At 52.0% G+C, this 20,009-nt stretch overlaps 2 protein-coding genes across 5 annotated transcripts in view; one reads left to right on the forward strand and one right to left on the reverse strand.

Annotated features, from left to right (window-relative positions):
• Nucleotides 1-1,340: 1,340 nt before the first annotated feature.
• DYNLT1 (dynein light chain Tctex-type 1) lies at nucleotides 1,341-8,963 on the forward strand. The gene is made up of 5 exons (XM_044243003.1): nucleotides 1,341-1,413; nucleotides 4,678-4,719; nucleotides 7,664-7,787; nucleotides 8,200-8,277; nucleotides 8,567-8,963. The coding sequence occupies exons 1-5, from the start codon at nucleotides 1,387-1,389 to the stop codon at nucleotides 8,635-8,637; spliced, it is 342 nt and encodes a 113-aa protein (XP_044098938.1). The 5' UTR covers nucleotides 1,341-1,386; the 3' UTR covers nucleotides 8,638-8,963.
• A 709-nt stretch (nucleotides 8,964-9,672) lies between these two features.
• The window catches only part of TMEM181 (transmembrane protein 181), a 70,833-nt gene continuing 60,496 nt past the window's right edge, over nucleotides 9,673-20,009 (reverse strand). For all 4 annotated transcript variants that reach the window (XM_044243044.1, XM_044243024.1, XM_044243017.1 and 1 more), the window contains exons 12-17: nucleotides 18,367-18,469; nucleotides 17,695-17,746; nucleotides 15,279-15,361; nucleotides 14,164-14,253; nucleotides 13,292-13,358; nucleotides 9,673-12,893 (exon numbers count right to left, since the gene is read on the reverse strand). In XM_044243044.1, the coding sequence (XP_044098979.1) occupies nucleotides 12,815-12,893; nucleotides 13,292-13,358; nucleotides 14,164-14,253; nucleotides 15,279-15,361; nucleotides 17,695-17,746; nucleotides 18,367-18,469 (474 nt within the window). In that variant the 3' untranslated portion in view covers nucleotides 9,673-12,814. The remainder of the gene's footprint in view (nucleotides 12,894-13,291; nucleotides 13,359-14,163; nucleotides 14,254-15,278; nucleotides 15,362-17,694; nucleotides 17,747-18,366; nucleotides 18,470-20,009) is intronic.

Below are 20,009 nucleotides of genomic sequence, written 5' to 3' on the forward strand. Positions count from 1 at the left end.
TGGTGCCGCTGGGGGCCTAGAAGCCGGCAGCCGGGAGAAGGACACCTAAAATAGGATCACTGGTGAACCTGGGAAGGTCGGAGGCCAGGACAAAGAAATGTCAGAGTTAGAATCCCATGTGAGGCACAAGACTGTAAACCCTGAAACAGGTGAGCTGAAGCCAAACAAAACTGAGAATGAAAACACAGTTCAGAACGGTCACTTAGGTCAAGTGCTCCAGGCGGAGCAGCGTTGCGTCTCTCCCCACTGTGCCCCCGCTCACCTGCCCTCTGGAGGCAGGGGATGGGGTCTTTCTCCACTGGCCAGCTCTCCGCAGTTGGCCACGAGGCAGAACTGACACCTTTGGGGAAATCATTCATTCATTCAATTTTAATCACACACCAACTTGTGCCAGGCACAACTGAATGGGTAGGGGGACACATCAGCAAACAAAATGGCTTCTGCCTTCATGGAACTTAGATTAAGAGGGTAGAAGCAAGGGTTTCTAATGAATTGAAAATGAGCTCTGTAGCTTAATTCTACCACATCTCAAGGGCCTGTGGTCTGCCCTTCCTGGGGGGGTTGGGAAGTCAATTTTAGCAACTGGGCTTTGGAGTGGTAAGAAGTGACAGTTTGATTTCAAGGACATAGTAAAACCAGAAAAAGCAGCCCCCAAAGGCAAAGATCTTAGCCTCAGAGTACATGCAAACAGGTGCCCATAGACCAGCCCTTCTTGTTCAAGGGCTGTACGATTATTAATTTTCTGAATGACCCCTGTATCCAAGTGTCTGTTTAGCTCAGTTTGCTTTAAGCAGCCAGGAAGTGTGCAGCATTTTCCAAAAAATTTCCACCCAGAATGTTTTTTTAATAGTCATTAAAGAAAAAAAAAAAAAAAAACCTCATTTACATAGAAAATTTACCTCCGCAAAGGAAGGTTTCGTTCAGAGCTAAAGTTTCCTAATCCTGGATCTCCAGGAAGAATGAAAGCAATTTCTCACGCAGCTCATCATATTCAGAAATCCCTTTACAATTTGTTAATAGATGTCCGAACTCATTCGAATGTTCAAATTAACCCACACAGTACAAGCTGGAGGGAAGGGCCGGACAGGAGAATGGCTTTTGCACATTTGTTTTGTTTTAGTTGCTGCGGTCCTGTGAACCGCGGGGATACTGAGCGGGTTCCCAGGGAAACCACCGGGGCGGGGTGGGGTGGGGAGGATCCGAGGAGGGGTGGATCCCGCGTCCCCAGCCCCGCTACTCGGCCGTGGGAGGGGCCCTAGAACTGGGCGGGTCTGGAGCAGGGTGGGGGTGGGGGTGCGGGGCGGGGCGGGAGGTCGAAGGGCGGAGCCTGAGTGCGCCTGCGCAGTGCGCGCTACAGGAGGGCGGAGGCGACGCGCAGGAGGGAAGATGGAAGACTACCAGGCTGCGGAGGAGGTAACCGCCGGGTCGGGGACTGGAAGGCTGAAGGCCGAGAACGCCCGGCGCAAGTGGGCGGCAACAGCCAGGGGCGTGTGTGGGCTTCCAGGCCGCGTCTGGACGTGGGCGGCGGCAGTCTCCGGGGCAGACTGACGGTACCGGCGCCCTCCACAGCGCTGCGCGGTGACCCCCGGCCGGGCCTGCTCCGGGCTTCGGCGCCGGGCCCGGGGGCGGGGCTCGGGGCTGGGCAGGGGCACCTCGCGCGGCGGCGTGCGCCCCGTCGTTCTTCCGGGAGGGGTGCCGCAGCCTTGGGATTTCTTCCTGGGGCGGGGCCTCTCCCGTCCCTAGCGCCCCCTGCCCGTCCCGTGTCCCGAGCCAGCCGGTGCTGGCCGCGCCCCTGGCCCCGCCGGTTCGCGAGCCTGGTTCCGCGCGGGCCTGCCACGCCCCCGACCTGCTGCACCCCCTCGGCCAACCGCTACCCGGCCAACCGCTACCCGGCCAACGGCTGGCCCAGCGCCGGCCCGGCACGCCCCCGCCCCGCTCCACACCCGCTGCACCGCAGAGTCGGTTCGGCGCGGACCCGCCACAGCCCTGACCCGCCTCCCGCTGCCCGCGGGACCTGGCTCGGTGCCGCCCCGCCACGCCCCCGATCCTCTCCACTCCCGCCGCCCTGCTGCCCCTCCCGACCCTGCTCCACGCGGCCGGGGCCGCCAGGAGGCTGCCATCACTCCCTACCTTTATTGGGCGGTTCTGACCCCCACCCTGCACTAGGTGCTCCGCGTCTGCGGGTGGGGAAGACTGAAGGCCGCATGTGTGTCTGCTCATGTTTTAATGCAAGACTCCAGAGTGACGTGCTCGCGTGACACGCAGATGCAGTCGCATCTTTCAGGTCTCGGGCTGTGTGACAGATGCAGAAGTGCACTGTAGGAGAGCCTTTGTCTGCCGGCCCGAACCTTGTTCTTCAGTTCGGTGCTTACACCCACCACGGCTACCGTCACTTAAGTTTCATTTTCAGTTTGCGTCTGAGATGTCGGTGTGAGAGCTCCTATTTGTGGGGGAAAGACCATCTCTCATTGCCTCAGTGAAGAAGCAGGGTAAACCACACCATTACTTGCCAAGCAGCATTTATTCTAACGGCGTGCTTTCCTTCAGTTTAACACGCATCCAGGGAGTATAACTGAAGGGGGGGCTATTATAGTAAAATAGTTGCCCGTTTTGTTCTTGCTAAGTAATAATTCTCGTTGAAATTGGAATAAGTTGAGTCCTACATATTATGCAGACTGTCAAAAATAAAAGCTATAGGTGAAGTTGGTAAGGTTTGATATTTTACCATTTTTGAAACAGTGTAAGCAGGAATGTTTGGAGGGGAAAGAAAACATCTAAGACTTAAGAACTGATGCTAGAGTTTCAGGTTTTTTTTTTTTTTAAGATTTTATTTATTTATTTGACAGAAATCACAAGTAGACAGAGAGGCAGGCAGAGAGAGAGAGAGGGAAGCAGGCTCCCCGCTGAGCAGAGAGCCCAATGCGGGACTCGATCCCAGGACCCTGAGATCATGACCCGAGCCGAAGGCAGCGGCTTAACCCACTGAGCCACCCAGGCGCCCCTAGAGTTTCAGTTTTGATCTGATTTCCTAAGTACCACGAATGGCCGTGTGGTATCAGTGTTTGAATGCTGCGAACAACCAGTGGGTAATTATGAGAAGACATGGTTCAGGAGCATCTAGCAAAGGAAAAGCTTTTTCTCCATAAACTAATTAATTTAGGAAAATAGCTTGTATTATAGGAATATAAATATAGGAATAAAAACTTAAACAAAAAAAGGGGAAATGATACTATAAGAGAAGCCTCTTAATACTGGCATTCTAATTCTGGCTCCCACCAAGTGGGGTGGCTAAGGGACTTCATTATTCCAGATCTCACTTGCAGATCTGTGAATTGAAGGGCTGAACAGAGTGTCTGTTTACAGGAGATAAATGCCTAGGCCCTTAGGAGGGTGAGACCTTGACTTTTTTCTAGTAGGGGTGCCTTAGGTATTTGCTAATCCATGCCACTCTCTTCTGAAGTAGCCTTTCCTGCATAGCCTCTGACTTCATGTACAAACCTGGACTTTTGTAAGACTACGCTCAGCTCAATATTCTTATTTCTTAAAAGAAGCTGAAACTGCCCAGGGGATTCTGTACAAGTCCACTTTTCCACTAAAAGTCCACTGAAATGCCCTTCAACCTTTTTCCTAGTTAGCCACGTGGCTAGTTACTCAGGAACATTTCCGTATGATTTAGTATCATGGAAGTCCCTGGAAGGATCCTTTAAATCTCAAGAAATCATTTGATCTGTAAGATACTGCAAATTTTCATTCATTTGGCGAGTTGGCTTTGTCTGCAAGCATGCCAGCTCGTGAGTACAGCAAGTGAGAGGGCTCCAGGCAGTCTGCTTTCGAGCCTATGGAGAGAAAAGTCATGGCGTGGACAGAGCCCTGGTGGTCGGCATCCAGCAGGCAGGAAAGCTCCCTGCCAGAAGCAGGGCACTCTGACTTTATTCCACCAGGATTCACAATGACTAAGGGCCTGGGGCTGCCCTCTAGAAGGAATGAAAGTCCAGAGCTAAGTGCTGTTCACAGCGCTCAGAACCTTGTGCCCTTTCAAATGTACCCTGTTTAAAAAGAAAACCATCTTTAAGCTCCTGCCATTAGATTACTGGTGGCAGCCACCTCCCTGCTCACCCTGAGGCACTGGTGGAGAACTCCTGTGCCAGCAGCTGGTGTTGTCCTGAAGTAGGACAGCATTAAAAAGGACACATAATTCTGGGGAAGTAGTAGTATTGTATACCTTATCACTAACGGTGGATAAAAACAAAACAAAACGTTTTTAAGTTTCAAACCTCCTAATCAGTTTACATCAGGAAAGGTGTCAGCTAATTTAAACAAAAAGTCAAGGAACTCGTTGAACTTCTGGTTTGTTAATGATGCTATTCAGCCAGTTGAAATGGAGAGAGAGATTGAATCTAGTCAGGTCAGCCTTTTGGTCCATGGCATGATTAAAGCAAACCAAAGCCCTTTAAGTTATATATACATACTCTAGACTCCTGACGGCCTCTCACCTGCTCTTTGATCCTCAAAGAGCCACTCGGCATTTCTCAGTCTCTTGATAAAATGGGAAATTTAGTTTGGTTCTTTCTAAGTCCTCATTTCTAAATTGTGTTCATTACTTAACGTTGCATTAATCAGTGCAGTGGAAACCGATCTTGTAAAGCCATCAAACTTAACTAGTTTTCTTGCTTACAGACTGCTTTTGTCGTGGATGAAGTGAGCAACATTGTAAAAGAGGTAAGAGGAAGAATGCTTGTTTTTAAAATGTTGATTAATGGCTTTATGAGTGAAAATAATGTGTTCTAAATACTATCTTGGAATTGTTTCAACTGAGCCTATGTGTTTTGGCATTTCAAATAACAGTTTTTACTTCAGTGAATATGTAGATAAGAATTACTCCCATATTATGTAAATTATATATTTTAAACCAGACAGGAAGAGTAATATATTAGCATTATTATTGAATATTACTAAGACTTAATTCTGTAATGTTTTAACATAAAAGACTTGTGGTCATGGTATACAAGTAAATGTTTCTGGTGTCGAATAAAGAGTGAATATAAAAAACTGATTAACTTCCAGTTACTTACGACCTGATGATTGAGGTGGGGCTTACCTGTTTGTCTTACGTTCCTGAACTACCCATTCCGTCATTTTTCACCGTCGTACCTCCCTTACATGATGGCAGTGGAAGACAAAATAGGGTATTTGTTCTTCATTCATTGGAAAAATATGTATCAAGGGGGCCTTAGGGACTGTCAAGGGGTTTACAGTACAGGGCGGGCCCAGGCAGGCACTTCCCAAATCATCACACTGGAAAATGTAACCGTGGATTCCGTGTGTACCGTGTGCCACCGTGCATGGTGCTGTGAGGATCTGACTCAGCTGGTGTGTTCACAGCGAGAATCTGGAGAATGAGCAGGAGTCGTGTTAACTCCGCAAAAAGAGGGGCAGACATTCCAGGAAGTGTGCATGCGCACAGGCCCTGTGGCGGGACCGTGTATGGTGTGTTTGAGGGACTGAAATGAAGCAGATGGGCCCGGAGTAGTGCAGAGTCCTGGGACGGGAATGAGGCCAGAAGGATTTTCCTTATTAGTCCCTCTCTTCCTGTGTAAATTGAGCACAGACTGAAGCCATCAGCCAGAGGAAAGCCATTAGATGATCGAAGTTTAAAGTGCCAGCTGAGAGTATGTGTGTAATTTGGAATTGACTCTAATGCAGATTATTATCTAGTGCCAGAGTGATGAAGAACTACAGCCTGTTTTTGTGACCAATACCAAAAAGCAAAATGATCTTGTTCTACCATATGCATTATTTGCCAGCACAGGTGATTTTCTAGTTGTTGTTCAGAATCTGTAACGGTTTGCTTTTGTTTGCGCACACTGTGTTTCTTATGGAACAAGGGGCAGGGGTAGCAAGAAGGTGCTGGAGCCGCAGTTGAACTGTGAGAAGTGGGGATGGCTTGCTGCGAGGTCCCCTGTGGTCTCACTTGTTTTCAGCATCGTGTTTGACTCAGTTGCCAGGCAACAAGTGCAGTTGAACATAGATTCTTCCAGTCTCCACGAAAGCATCAAGTAACATTGCTGTGGTTCTCTCACATGATCATTGGTGTCAACAGCTTTTTCGCCCCTGGCAATAGGTTAATTCTTCCCTTGAGCTCTTTTAAGGATTGCGCAGTAGTAAATTTGGGTGAGTCCAAAATTGGAGGGGAGTTTTCCTCCCTCTCTGAAAAACAGGGAATTCCAAAGTGTATGTGGAGAGAGCTGCCAAAGTTAAAGGTTCAGCTTGAGCAATGCCCCCCTCTTCTTCACCATCCCCCAACTTCTTTGACCAATATCCAGATCTAGTAATAATCAAGTCCTTTTAAACTAGGAGCACCTATGTCCCCACACCTCATTTTGTCCTGAGTTGGGGAGGGGGCAGAACATGTCAGAGGGTGAGAAGAAGCTATGATAATGGGTGGGGGGTGCAGGAGAAGGCCAGAAGCTAAATGAGGTGTGTTTAATGACTGCTCAGAGTCCCAGGATAAATGGGTAGAAATCAGGGTGTGATTATAGGTAGCTCTTTGTTCCTCAAAAGCAAGATCACTGAGCCTTTGCCCCAGACAGTAGGCCCTAATGCATCTCGAGTGTACACACTCAGACCCTGGGACTGTTTCTCTCTCCATGTCTGAGGACAGAACTGGGCCTTCCTCCAATGATTTTAGGTCATAACTGTCACCAGAATGCAGGTTTCTGGTTTCTAGCTAGAAAAGGGGTAGAGAAGAAAGCCGCTTAGTTAGAGGCAGGCACACTGGCATCAGCATAAAGAGGCCCAGAAAATCATAAAATGGTAATAGCCTAACTACAAACTTGGGCAAGATTAGGGGCAAGCAGCCGTATGTATTCCTGAGTAAACTCTGAACCCTCTCCAGGATGCAGGGTGGAAAGAGACAATTTCAAACAGAAAAATTCATCATAAGCTTAAAATAATTATTGTAATATATAGGGCTCATATTTTATTATCTGAAAGGTACACTTAAGTGTTAACATATTCCCACAAAATGTGGGATAAAGGAAGCATTTTTGAAGACATGATTATTTGGGTCAGTTTGTATGTTGTCAGTTGTACAGCCAGTAAGGATTTTTCTGTCTGCTATACTTTTAAGAAAGGAATGGGCAAAGGAGAATATTTTCTAGCCTCAGTAGGGAAAAAAGATGATCTCCAGGTACCAAGTACAACAGTCGACAGTAAATTCAGTCAACATGTTTTTAAAAATTGACAGATCCTATATAAGTGTGGATTTTAGAAAATGATATAAAATTTATTTAAAGAGGGGCACCTGGATAGCTCAGTTGTTAAGCCTCTGCCTTCAGCTCAGGTCATGATCCCAGGGTCCTAGGATTGAGCCCCACATCGGGCTCCCTGCTCAGGGGAAGTCTGCTTCTCCCTCTCCCATTTCCCGTTTGTGTTCCCTCTCTCACGGTCTCTCTGTCAAATAAATAAGATCTTAAAAAAACAAACAAAACACTTAACGTAGGAGGACGCTGTTAAACTGAGGTGTATTTGCGAAGGGTGCTCATGGCTTATGCTCCCGTTGGATGCAGATTCTGTTAACACAGTCCTCGGGTGAGGAACTGCGGTACCTGCCGCAGGGCGCTGGGCGTCTTCTGCGAACAGTGACCTCTGCTCTGTGTTCCAGGCTATCGAGAGCGCGATCGGCGGCAATGCCTACCAGCACAGCAAAGTCAATCAGTGGACCACAAACGTAGTAGAACAAACTTTAAGCCAACTCACCAAGCTGGGAAAGCCATTTAAGTACATCGGTAATGCACCTCTGCCTCTCGTACATACTGCGGGGGTTCTTGAAGCACTGCTGCGGGGCGGGGCTGGTGTCAGAAGAGAGGCGCGGCGGCGTGTGACCTCAGAGCATGTGCACAGCAGGAGGGGCAGGTCCCCGTGCCGTGCGCGTGACCCCCGGCGGGCCTGGCGGGCGGCTGAACAGTTGCAGGGCGCACGTCACGGACTTCCCAGCACTTCACACCAGACTCTTGGGGAACAGGCACCGGGGGGTAGGACGGGGCAGGCTGTGGCGTGCCACTGTCACAGGGCCAGTGTGTCCCGGTAACTGTTCGACGGACACCTACCACGGGATCCATGTCCGAATGCCGAGAGCAGGCGAAGAGAAAGGTGTGTTGCCAAGTAGATTTCTCTAACAAACGTTTGTTTTCGTTGAAGTGACCTGTGTGATTATGCAGAAGAACGGAGCCGGGCTGCACACGGCGAGTTCCTGCTTCTGGGACAGCTCTACGGACGGTATGGTCTCCCCTTTGCTCCGTGAACGCTTGCCCTGGGCCTTTCCCTGAGGCCGTGTGGTGCCTCCTGCACCCCGCTGAGACCTCGAGTTTTCCAGGCAGGGTTTTCTGAAGCTCGTACTTGGAGGTTTGCGGTCTCGGGGTGCATGCCGACCAGAGCCCCCTGCTGACACCGTGCAGAGAGCCCAGGCGGAGCGGCCTTCTCTGTTCGCGGGCCGTGCAGAAGTGTGAGAGGTCGGGGCGGCGCGCCCCCGGCTCCCCGGGCTGAGCTCCGTGCCTTCTCCCCGCAGGCAGCTGCACCGTGCGGTGGGAGAACAAGACCATGTACTGCATCGTCAGCGCCTTCGGGCTGTCCATCTGAGGCTCGCCGGCCCTCCGCCCGTGCCTGCGCGCCTCCTCTCCCCACGGCCGCGGGCTCCGGCCAGCACCTTCCTCCTCCTCTCTCTCGTGGCGCGCACGGCGTCGAGGACAGCCAGGTGACTGCCCTGTTCTGTGAACCGCGTAGCCAAGTCCGAGGACCGTCATCCTGGGTGCTCGGGCCTCTGCCGCCACTCTCTTAACTCTGAATATTTCTTTTCAAAGGTGCTAAAAACTGAAGTCTGCTAGTTTGAAACTTTCTCTCTTTCAGATACACTAATTTTCCATACTTTGTACTTTGGTTAGAATAATAAATTATTCCACTTTGAAGTTTGTGTTTTTCTTCAGCAAAAATGTTTTTCTTCAGTCTAAATGATACCACACATGACTTCTTCCGACGTCACTAGTGATTTTAGAATCTATAAAACTGCAAAAACAAAAAGGAAGAGTTACGGTCTGTGTGGGTCCTGTCGATTGCAGGGTGTGCTGTGTGGGCCCGCGGGTGCAGGGTCCTGCAGCTGCCGGAGCCGGCCAGCTGGTCCCCGCTGCAGCCGGGGCTCCTGGCCGCATGCGCTGCCCGGGCCGTGGCGCGCCGGCTTCTGCTCCAGCCTCGTCCCCTGGTCGGCTGCAGTCCTCCAGAAACGTGCTAGTGCTGCAGGGCCTCCCTCTTGCTTTCACCGTCATTCGTTCTGTGTCCATATTAGGCCCTTCTTTATAAGTCGGTGTTACACAGCAACCACGTTGGGAGGCTATCCGATGGACTAAAGGGCTCATCTACGAGGGGGTGGGCCCCAAGCCCCAGTCTGTGACCTCACCTTCAGCGCTCATCCACGGGCCACATTCACACAGGAATAAAGACGTGCTTTGTGTCCACTTGCTGAAATCAAAAAAGTTCTACTTTTGGCCCTAAAGCACTCATGCCTGAATGGCCAAATGAACACACGCAGGAGCAAATAAATGCCGTAAGAAAGGACTGAGTGTGTAAAATTCACTAATATTTACCAGAAAGGAAGTTTCACAATGAAGCCATTCCCAAGTGTAAGTTTGCCATAAATATTTATTCACTTTTGATTGAATACAATGATCGTTCTGTCGTCAGGGGTTCCTGTGCTCATGGACACAGTTCCAGGATCTCTTACACAGTTCTAGCTTTCCCTTGAACTTCAAGTTGTTTTTATTTTACAAATATGTACAATCTTTTTGTAAAAAGGCAGTTTTCAGTAGCAGAAAATTCTGTTTCACTGTGTGGTATCATAGTTACCAGTATATCTAAAACATGTCAAGTCAACATGAACAGGGTAACGATGTCACAGACTAAAGCGACTTCCCTTGGGCCTAGGGAAAAGATTTGTAGCTTTTTTTCCTCAAAAGTCTAACCTCTAAGGCAATTGGTTTTTAAAATCCTCAAAATACATAAATATTCTTTAGTGACTTAACTTGTACTCACTAGATGTCCCTTTTCACCATCCTGTCTCTGAGCTTCCATGGTTTTCCCTGGGAGGAGGATTCCAGGAAATAAGTCACTGACCATACCGTGACCGACTTAACACAACTGCACCTTCAGTAAGTAGTTCATGGAATGCTTGAGGCTGGTGACAGTTGTCTTGTAACCTGCCCATTTAGTGGGCTGGTAGTTTACGTAATGTCTCTGAGCTTTTATTGCAATCTTATTATGTACAGGAACAATCTTACAAACCTTGAATATATTTTATATATCCCCTCCTCTAGCCTTTCAAATGGGGCTTAAGAGAGAGAAAACTCCATCACTTCACTGCTGTAATGATTTAATAATAAATCAAGCAGACCTATTACCCACACGGATAATGATGCTCTCCCTAGGGAAGCTGAATACGTGCGGTCATCTTCCAGGTTCCCCTAGACTGGACCAGTGTAAAAAATTATCCCAAAGATGATGTTATTCAAGCCATTACCATGGAAGAACTAAAGTCAGCCCTTTGAGTTTACAACTGAAGTTTGCAAAACTGATACTCTCCAAGAAAAAACAAAACAATTTTCTTGCTACTGTCTAAAGTTTCTGGCAGACTTTAGTGTTTCAACCTAATACCTACGGCATATATACTACATGCTAAATGCTGTATACTTTAAGCAAATTTTTACATGGAGTATGTAATATGTTGATACACATAACACAACGGAGACTGAAAATGCAGGATTTAACGAGAATCATTTTCCCCTTATGTACTTCCTTTTATCATTTTTTCGTTTCCAACTTAGTTACAAAAAGTAAATAAATACTCCCATATTTTCATTTCAGTGACTTGATGTCATGAAGAATCAAGTATGAAGGTATCAGTCATCAGTTTATAATGTAATTATACTACAGAACGCAGACAGGTTAAAAAGTTCTGATGTGTATGGCTAAATGCCTCAAATAATTTACATTTACTGATAAATAACAGCATTCCAAATTATGGACATTTAATAATTATAACTTGTAAACTAGATCACATATTAGAATACATTAATTAGCACAAGTTTTCATCAATTTACATTAAATTATACTTAGAAGTTGAAAAAATTTGGTAAAAGAAAAACTTTTCCAGTACCTTGGAGTACACAGAATCAAAAAAGTCATCATACCATTGAAAATGTAAAAACCATGTAAACTTGAATTACCCTTGCAATAATAACAGTTGTTTTAATTCAAACTTTTATATTTACAAGGTTTTAAAAACAAATGGAATCCGTATTAAAGGTACGTTATCACTAAAGTTTAAACTAAACAGAAAGATGTGAAGTCGTAATGAAGTCTCTCGTGAACCTGTAGAAGGGCCCAGCCTTACCTAAAGTGGAATCCAATTTTGAGCGATTGAGAGTTAATGCATAGATGGAGACAACGCAGGTCCTGCTTGCGGAGCGGCACAAACCTCTCCTACCCGCTGCGTCTGCCCCGACGCCGTCCATCAGGGGCTTAGCTGTGACCGTAGGTCAATGGTTCAAGAGAGACGTTACTTCAGAGGAAAGGGAAAGGAGACCTCTATAGCGGACTTATACTCAGTCTTTGACGTAAAGGAACTGGCAGCGCTCCAGGGCCTTCTATGATGCCACAGACTGAGCAGCTGGAGACAACCTTCCTGTCTGAGGGCAGGCCCGCCTCTTCCCTGGCCGCTGGAGGGCGGGGCACGCTTCCCAGCAAGTGACCTTCTACCCAGGGATGTGCTGCCATGAGGCATCGAAAATGTTTTCCTTCCTTTCATCTAGGCTTCAAATGTGAAACTGAAAAACTTTTTCACAGTAAAGAGTCTAAAATATATCAACCCTTTGTTTAGCTTTCACACAAAAAAATATTCCATGCGGTGTTCTCTCTAAAGGAGTCACAGAGATGACAGCTTACAGGAACTGTAGCGGAGACCCTCTTCCCAGCCACAGTGACAACCGTTCACACTCATGCACGTACCCGCTCACATGCACACGCGTGTACACAGTCTCTTGGGAAACTGGCAGCAAGACCTCTTCCCTGGAGCTGGCACTCGTCGGTTATCTTACCCTTTCCTTAGGAATCTCAGCCAGTCCTCCTCTGAGCCCCACGACCCGAGCTCTCCCCGGTGGTGGTGGTGCAAGACTAGAACCTGCTCGCCCACCACTTCCGAAGCCATTACTCAGGCATTTCACACCAGAGACAGGAGTGACTCGTCATCTGGAACACTTGGTTACCCAGAGCACTCGATGGGGAAGGACTGCCCTCGTGAGACAGGCACGGAAATAGGCTTCCCTTTGAGCTTAAAGGGCTGAAACTGGCACAGGGCAGGGAAGAAAGAGGAGAAGGCCACCATGCTGATGACCGCATTCATAAGGGCTTTCTTTCCATGGACTCGGGATCAGCAGATTATTGAAACAAAACAAAACAAAACATAACTCTACTAAGAACAAGAATAATTACCTCCTCATCACTAAAAATGAACTCTTTCTCATCTGAAATCTTTGAAAAAGGATTTGGCTGTTTACACTTATCAGAGCCTCTCTTCTCAAATGCAGCCAATCTAAGTAAATTTGGCCCAATGTTTAAATTTCACCTTGGTTTTCGTTTTCCTTTCAAAAGTACATAAACAGATGAGGACCAGGAAATCTCTGCTTACGAGACAAGCCCAAACACCAGCAGGAGCGGGGAAGGCCAGGAAGCAGCGCCTCGGCAAAGCGTCGGGCCTCCAGCGGCCCGGGGCTCAGTCGCTCTCGGAGCCCTCCTTGTACTGCGCCCGGATGGCCTGGCCGTTCTGCAGGGGCATTTCTTCATAGTCACTCCTGTCACAAAAGAGACCCTTGATGCCATTCGGCTTTTGATAGCTCCTCCTCTGTTCTTCTCTTCCACACTGATGTGCCATTCTGGCAAAAAGGTGTTTCACAGCCCTGCGCTCCCCATTTCTATCACCCACGGCCCATCCTCGCCCCCCAAAAAGCACCGGGGCCCACCGCCAGGAAGAACAGGTCCTCCTGTGGTCACCGCCCGGGCTAAGTGTTCAGAAAAAGGGAATACCATTCAGTCTAGTCAGAGCAATGTGAAAACAGAACCTCATGGGATCGCAGGACACTCCCAGGTGAAAGAAACATCATAAAGCCTTGACAATCACTTTAGAATGACTGGCGGCCTGTTGAGTAAACGCACAAGAGCAGGCCGAATGCTCGGGGAGGCGGAGACTCACCCGTAGATCACGTCATCGTCCGAGTCATTCAGCATGGAGAAGGCAGGGTTGTCTTTCAGCTGGGACTCTGGAAGCCAACAGAAGCATTTTTATGCAATTAGCCCGGGCAGGTGGGCTGCTACAGAGAAAGGACAGGAGCCCAAAAGAGTGCGATTCCAATCCCAGCTTCCACCGTTCATTATCTGTGGCGTCTGAACGAATCTCGCCTCCCGAATCTGTTTCTCACATGCAAGTCGGGGGCAGCATCGGACCTAGCAGGCTGCTGGGCAGACCGAGCCGTGGAAGTGCCCGGAGGCGCCCCTGAACGCAGCCGCGAGCCGGCTACTTCTCCCGAGTCCATGGGGGTCACGGGGGCGGCAAACCCCCGGAGACCAGCGGCGCCCACCCTGCTTCCTCCCACCCCTGGGAAGGACGTGAGCCCCGCCGTCCAGTCTCCTCATCTCAGCGGGGACTAACCGCGCCCTCATTGCTGAGCCGCGGCCAGGCTCGAGGGACACATTTTCACGAAGGCGCTTTGGGAACTCCCACAACATGGAGGCCAGGTGGTGGGTCGGAAACGCTACGTCGCTTTTGCTGCCCAAGCTCCAGGACGTCGCTGTCCTTTGCAGCCTGCCTCACAGCCCGGCTCCTCTCACATTCTGGCTTTCCCTGAATGGCCAGGGCGCTAGCACTCGACAGACTTGGCGTCACACGGCTGAGGGACAGGCCTGTGCGCCGGGCCCCTCTAACAGAACCTCTGTTCCCTTCCTGTGCCCTAACGACGCAGCCGGCGCCGGGTTCTCACCACGACTGCGCCCCCCCCGCCCCGGCCGCCTACCTCGTCCCTCAGCCAGGGCTATGGGGCCCAGCACTGCGGCCGCAGGGTGGCTTACCGTACAGGGCGTTCTTCGATGGAGAATACACAAAGGCCAGAGTGTAGAGGTAAAAGTTCAACAGGCCATAGAAAGATAAGAATTCAGCCGGTGATACTGGTCAAGGGAAATGGGCAGCGCAGGAAAACCCGGTATTTGGACATCTCAGCTGGGGTCTTTGCTTTCGATCTGGCTGCCCCCTCCACCACCAGCAGTGCTTTCCACCGCTCACCACCAGCGAGGACCCAGACGGCAGGATGCCATAGGGCAAGCCCACAGCCGAAGGTCACCGTAACCTTTCAAGGTCATCTGTAAGTAACAGGTGCACCGCGCTCTTTTCTATCAGTGGAAACCCCTGGAGGTGGCAGGACCTGACCTGATCAAGTTACGCACAAAGGGCAGGAGGGCCGGGCGCGCCAAGTGGGTAAATCAAGACTGAAATGAAGACCCGGACTAGTCTCTCGAACCAGTTGTTCTTCGTCTTCTCAGCGTTACAGACCCCTCTGAGAAGCTGATAACAGGTTAGTGTGAAATCCAGCCACTAAAATTTGAAAAATCTTGCACTGATTCTAAGCATGGAAGAGGCCCCCAAGAAAGAAGCTAAGATGTAAGGGAGTAACTCCAAAGCGCTGATGGACACCGTGGCTGAAAGGGGGCGTGGCGAGCCCTGTCCGCGCTTGAGGAGGAGTTTTGTGGGGCGACGAGAAGCCCCGCGAGCCTCAGGCACATGTAGGAACCCGAAGGGCGTCCTGCTACCTTATGAGTTTCTTCTGGGGACACAGGTTTAAACTGCCCTCATCGCCACAACCCGTGGATACAGCAGCTGGACACATCTGGGAGATGGGGAGGGAGGACCCTCACATCGGGCTCCGCCTCCCCTCAGTGCTCTGCGGGGAGAAGAGGCACCTCGGACTGCTGCGAGGTTCCGCGGGGAGCTTGGGTTCCTGAAGAATCCCCAGGGACAGGAGAGCAGGGTGGCAGGGAGGGCAGCTGGGGAGCGTGACTCCCTCGGGACCGAGTGGCCCTGCCGAGCCCGAGCGCTGCCCGCGGGGGTGGGCCCCGCAGCGGCAGCCGTTGGCCCGGCGGCCACCCGGTGCGGAGCGCGCGAAGCCTGAAGGCTCCCGTGGGAAGGATATAGTTCTGGTAGTGCGTGGACAGTTCGGCTACGAAATTGTCTTGCAGCACTTGCGCTCCAAACCGTAAGTACAGGATGACGATGCTGGAACAAGAGGGACAATAAGTAAACACAGACGAGGACGTGCAGAAGCTCCCAGAACTCGTCCCATCCTCCCCGCGTGCACGGTCCCTTCACTACCATTTGCGGGCGGACTGTGCGCGCCCCCGGCCCGCGCCCCCGGCCCCCGGCCCGCACCCCCGCTGCCCGGGCTGTTGGGCCTCGGACCCGGCGCCAGGGCCGCTGCTGGGGTGGAGGCAGCGAACCGTGCCACAGACCATGTCCCCGCACCAGGGGCCTCGAAGCACCCATCGGCACGTTCTCCTCGCTTCCGCCTTAGACCTCATTTCCAAGACCAGCTCCGACCACCAAGGACTAGGCCCTGAGGAAGCCCGCCTCCCCCCAGGCCACGTGTCCCTCCGCGGGCGCAGCCATCCTCACGCGAGGACGCGCGGCGCGTCTGCGCAGACTCCGGCCTGCGGGACCCGTGGTGACAGAAGGGTCTGAGGGCGCGGAGCTCCGCAGCCGCCGCGGCTCTGCCCTGAACGACTCCGCAGCCTCCCAGCCGACTCCTGCGCTCATCCCCCTCCCTGCGCTCCGCCGTCGGCGAGGAGCCAGCCCGGCGGCGAGGACCAAGTCGGAGCTCTCCACCTCCCGGCCCGGCTCCCTGCCGAGGGTTCCCGTCGCCGAGAAGCAGCTGCGACTCCTGGGCCGGCAGGGCCGGAGCTCGCCCCCCGCGGACCCGCCTCCCTTCACTGTCTCTCCTCCGGGGACACTGCCGCTCCTCCGGACTCGGCGAGCCCCTGTCGTCCCCATGTGTCTCCGGGGCTGCCCCCGTCAGGCCTCAGGCCAAGCGTCCCCTCCTCAGAGAGGCGTCCCCTCCACTCCTGCCATGTCACACCGCCGTTTCCACGGCAGAACTTGGGCTGTTGATCAGCTTGGGTGTCACCGTCTTCCTCCCTCGGAACGTGCTCCCCGTGATGGGGAGGAGCCTGTGGCCCGAGGGGAGGAGCCTGTGGCCCGAGGGGAGGAGCCTGTGGCCCGAGGACCGCAGCACACACTCCAGAGGCTCGTGGACAAAGGAATGAGGCCCCTGGAAGTCGCATAAGAACGACTGCAGGGGCAGAACGACCTCGGACTCTACGGAGGCCGCGATAGTCTCCCGCTCCCAGCCTGTGGATTCGGACCGCGTGAGGGTGAGGACATGAGGGGACGTGATGAGTGTGTGCGTGCGTGCGTGTGTGAGAGACTGTAAGTGTGAGGGGGGTGTGAGTGGCTGTGAGAGCATATGAGAGGGTGTGAGAGTGTTCTGAGGAAGAGTGTGAGTATGTGTGTGAGGGAGTGCGAGGGCCGTGAGAGGGAGTGTGTGCGGGGTGTGTGTGTGAGGCGGTGTGAGTATGAGGGGGTGTGAGTGTTGTGAAGAGGGGTGTGAGAGAGAGTGAGGGGGCATGAGGGGGCGTGAGAGGGTGTGTAGGGGAGTGTGTGTGAGGGGCACTGTGTATGTGTGAATGGGCGTGAGGGCACGCGAGGGAGCGCGTGTGGGAAGCAGAGCCGGCCTGTGCGCCATGCGCACTGCTGTTTCCAGGCGAGTGCAGATGCTGAATGAAGCAAGTCCCCGCTGAATTCGGGCAGTGAGCGATGAGCACGACCCGCAGGGGAAGAGACACGTGTGCCCACGGGATGCCACAGCTCAGGCAGCCGGGGACCCTGGAGCCGCCCTGCAAAGCTGACCTCTCAGAGCCTCCCTGAGGCTCCTGCCCAGGCAGAGAGCTGGCAGCCATTTACTTGCCTCAAACCACCGAGAAAAACAGGTGACTAGATTTTCTTCTCTCTGGTTGGATTTTAGCAGAAGGAGACAAACAACCAACAACCCAACAACGATCAGGTATGCGCTCACAGAAACGTCATTACCGGGGCCTCAGCCTCCACAGCCTCTGGCTGAAGAGTCCCCTGCCCTGGGGGCACCATGCTGCAGTTCAAGGACCCCCACGGTACTGAATTCAAATGCACAGTCCTCCCCCTGGAGCACCAAAAGGACGCCAGGTGCCAAGCACACACACGTGCTGTTCTAGTTCTTGACCCGGCGCTGGGCCATGGCTGCCCCAGCTACAGGGCGCCGGCAGAGTGAGGAGGAGCGCCAGCAGCACGGCCTGGGGAGCTCAGTCCCCGCAGTCCCTGCAGTCCCCGCCGCACTTCCAGCACATGAGCTCTCCGGCGGACACTCAGGGTCTGCCCTGTGCAAGGGGCCCCCTGACCTAATAAACAGATCTGGCTAGAAATGCCCTAAAATGAACTCTGTAAAAGAGAAGAAAAGATATTCATGACAGGAAAATACAAATGCGCTGTTTCAATTCTTTCAAGAAATAAAGTCTTCTTACCTAATGACGAGCACTACAAAAGTCAATGCAGTCAAAAATTTTAACCTGAGATCTGAAAAAGAAACAAATACCCCATTAAATCACTTGGGAAGTAAATTCCACTCTCACCTCAGGGAGCTTAAAAATATAGACAAAAAATAAAATCTCTGGAACAAAACCCCACCTCCCTCTGGACTCTAAGCCTGTGTGCACCTGAAGCCTAGAAGAAATGCTGTCCCACCTCCCCAGAGTCAAGGAGGGTCCCCAGAGAGACCGTAGCCATTGTTATTTGGTTGCGACAGATTGAGGGAGAGAAACGTAGGACATCAGGTGAGTTGCCCTGACCCAGGAGGAGGAAAACAGCCCCAGCCACATCTTCCACAGGGTATAATTCTGGAAGGATCCAGGCAGCTCCAGTAGCCACACTGGCACCAAGGGCCCCAGGGGACCTCTACCCCACAGGCCTCCCTCTAGTGCTGGCCTGAGGCACTGTCTGAAAGGTCCAGAGTTACCCATTTGGCCCTGTTGTGGCTCCCGGGGACCAAAGGCATGAGGTCTCCCCAGCATGAGGGAGTGGGACAGGTCCCCATCCAGGTCAGGCTTCTTGCTGGGTGGACTCCAGCCACTCCTCCCACGGTGTGAGGTCGACTCCTGGCCCTCCTCACCTCGGGCCATTCGTCATGGGGCACTCACCTACATAAGGCATGTGACGTAGCTCAGAACAGGCCCGCACTATCAAGAACAGAAGGTATAAAACATAGACAGCCGCCACGACCATGAAGAAAATCTTCATTCCCTAGAACCACACGAGATGAGCAACTGAATAAGAACAGGGGCTCAGCACTGCTGCTCCTCCCAACACCCCCAAGTGGGGGAGCCGAACATTTTTAACAGGAGCTCAGAATCCATAACACAGACATGTTCCCACCACTGCGACTTGCTTATCTAGACTCGGCCTCTCATCCTGTCTGTAAGCACAGGTGGCTCCCCAGGGAAGGCCCCAGCCCTTGCTGGTCACGTGAGCCAGAATCCAAGCTCCTTCCATGATGCACGGAAAGCTCCTGGCACAGGGCCTGGGATGTGGCAGGTGCTCGGTACACCAGGGGCAGGTCTTCAGCTTTTTTCAGTTTTCTGGAGGTCTCTGGTAACAGGCACAGGCCACTGGCTGAGAAGGGGAGAGGTGACCATAACCACAGTGACGGCTGCCTTGTTCAAGTCCCTCCGACTGGCGGCCAAGGGCTTCTTGTTCCTGGTCAGTTCCACCCGCACAACCCCTTAGGAGGGACCGCAGCAGTACCCTTTCCATAGAGGGAAAACAGAGGACTCGGGGCCGGGGGGCGGGGGTGGGCCAGGAGCACAGGTTTGACTCACAGGCTGTCCACGGAGCTGGTGCACTGGCCCAGGCACTGGTCCCATGTGACCTCAGACAGGACCCTTGACTGCCCTCAGTTTCCTCACATGAAAAATGAGGGGACTGGACCAAACAAAAACTCTAACAGATGAGCACGAACCTGTATTGTTTTATCTAAACCCGGGGAGTCACATTCAACTGACAGCCCCCCATATGATCTGTCACTGAGGTCTGCAGAATCTTCCCTGAGAATATGTCAAAGCCACTCCCCCCCCCACCCCGTCCCTTCCTTTAGGGCCATGCCCTCAAGGAGAAAAGGCTGCTCTGAGGCCCAACCCCTCATACACATGGCCGCAAGCCTGCCAGGGGTGTCCAGTGCCTCCCTCAGGCACAGGCCCCACTGAGCCTGCCCTGACCCACGTCTCCTGCATGGCTTCCTCTGCCTGTGGCCCCACCCAAGTCTGCAACAGCACCTCCCTTGCCAGGCCCAGCATGCCTCCCCTCTTCTCCAGCTCCAGGCATACCCCTGCCCCCCTAAAACTTATTAAAGCATTATAAAGCTAAGAAAGAACAAAACACAGATAAAGGCCCCTCTGCCCCCCAGTAACTCGGGCCCACTGTCCATAAGGACACAGCCGGCAGGACACTGCACGCGGCTCTGTACTTTCTGCTAAGCATTTTCTCCCTCACAAGGTCCTATATGCTTTAAGGACCAAGACCATGGCACACTGCTATAAGGCATACACTGAGCAACCTTCAGAGCTCCTCAGACTTCTAAATAACGGGATGGAAAGGCCACTGGCACTCCCCTGCTGAAACCTGGTTAAGAATCAGGTGCTCATACTACTTGCTCTGACATGTGTCGTCTCAACATAAGGGACACATCTTTCAAGATACCATCATTCACTAAACCTCCCTCTTTCTCAGAGGCCAGTCCCATAAAGAACCATATATTCTACCACTTCATGGAAGCTCTGCAAAGTGT

Source organism: Neovison vison, chromosome 1, assembly GCF_020171115.1.
Source record: "Neovison vison isolate M4711 chromosome 1, ASM_NN_V1, whole genome shotgun sequence".
In the NCBI taxonomy this organism is placed as follows: Eukaryota; Metazoa; Chordata; class Mammalia; order Carnivora; family Mustelidae; genus Neogale; species Neogale vison.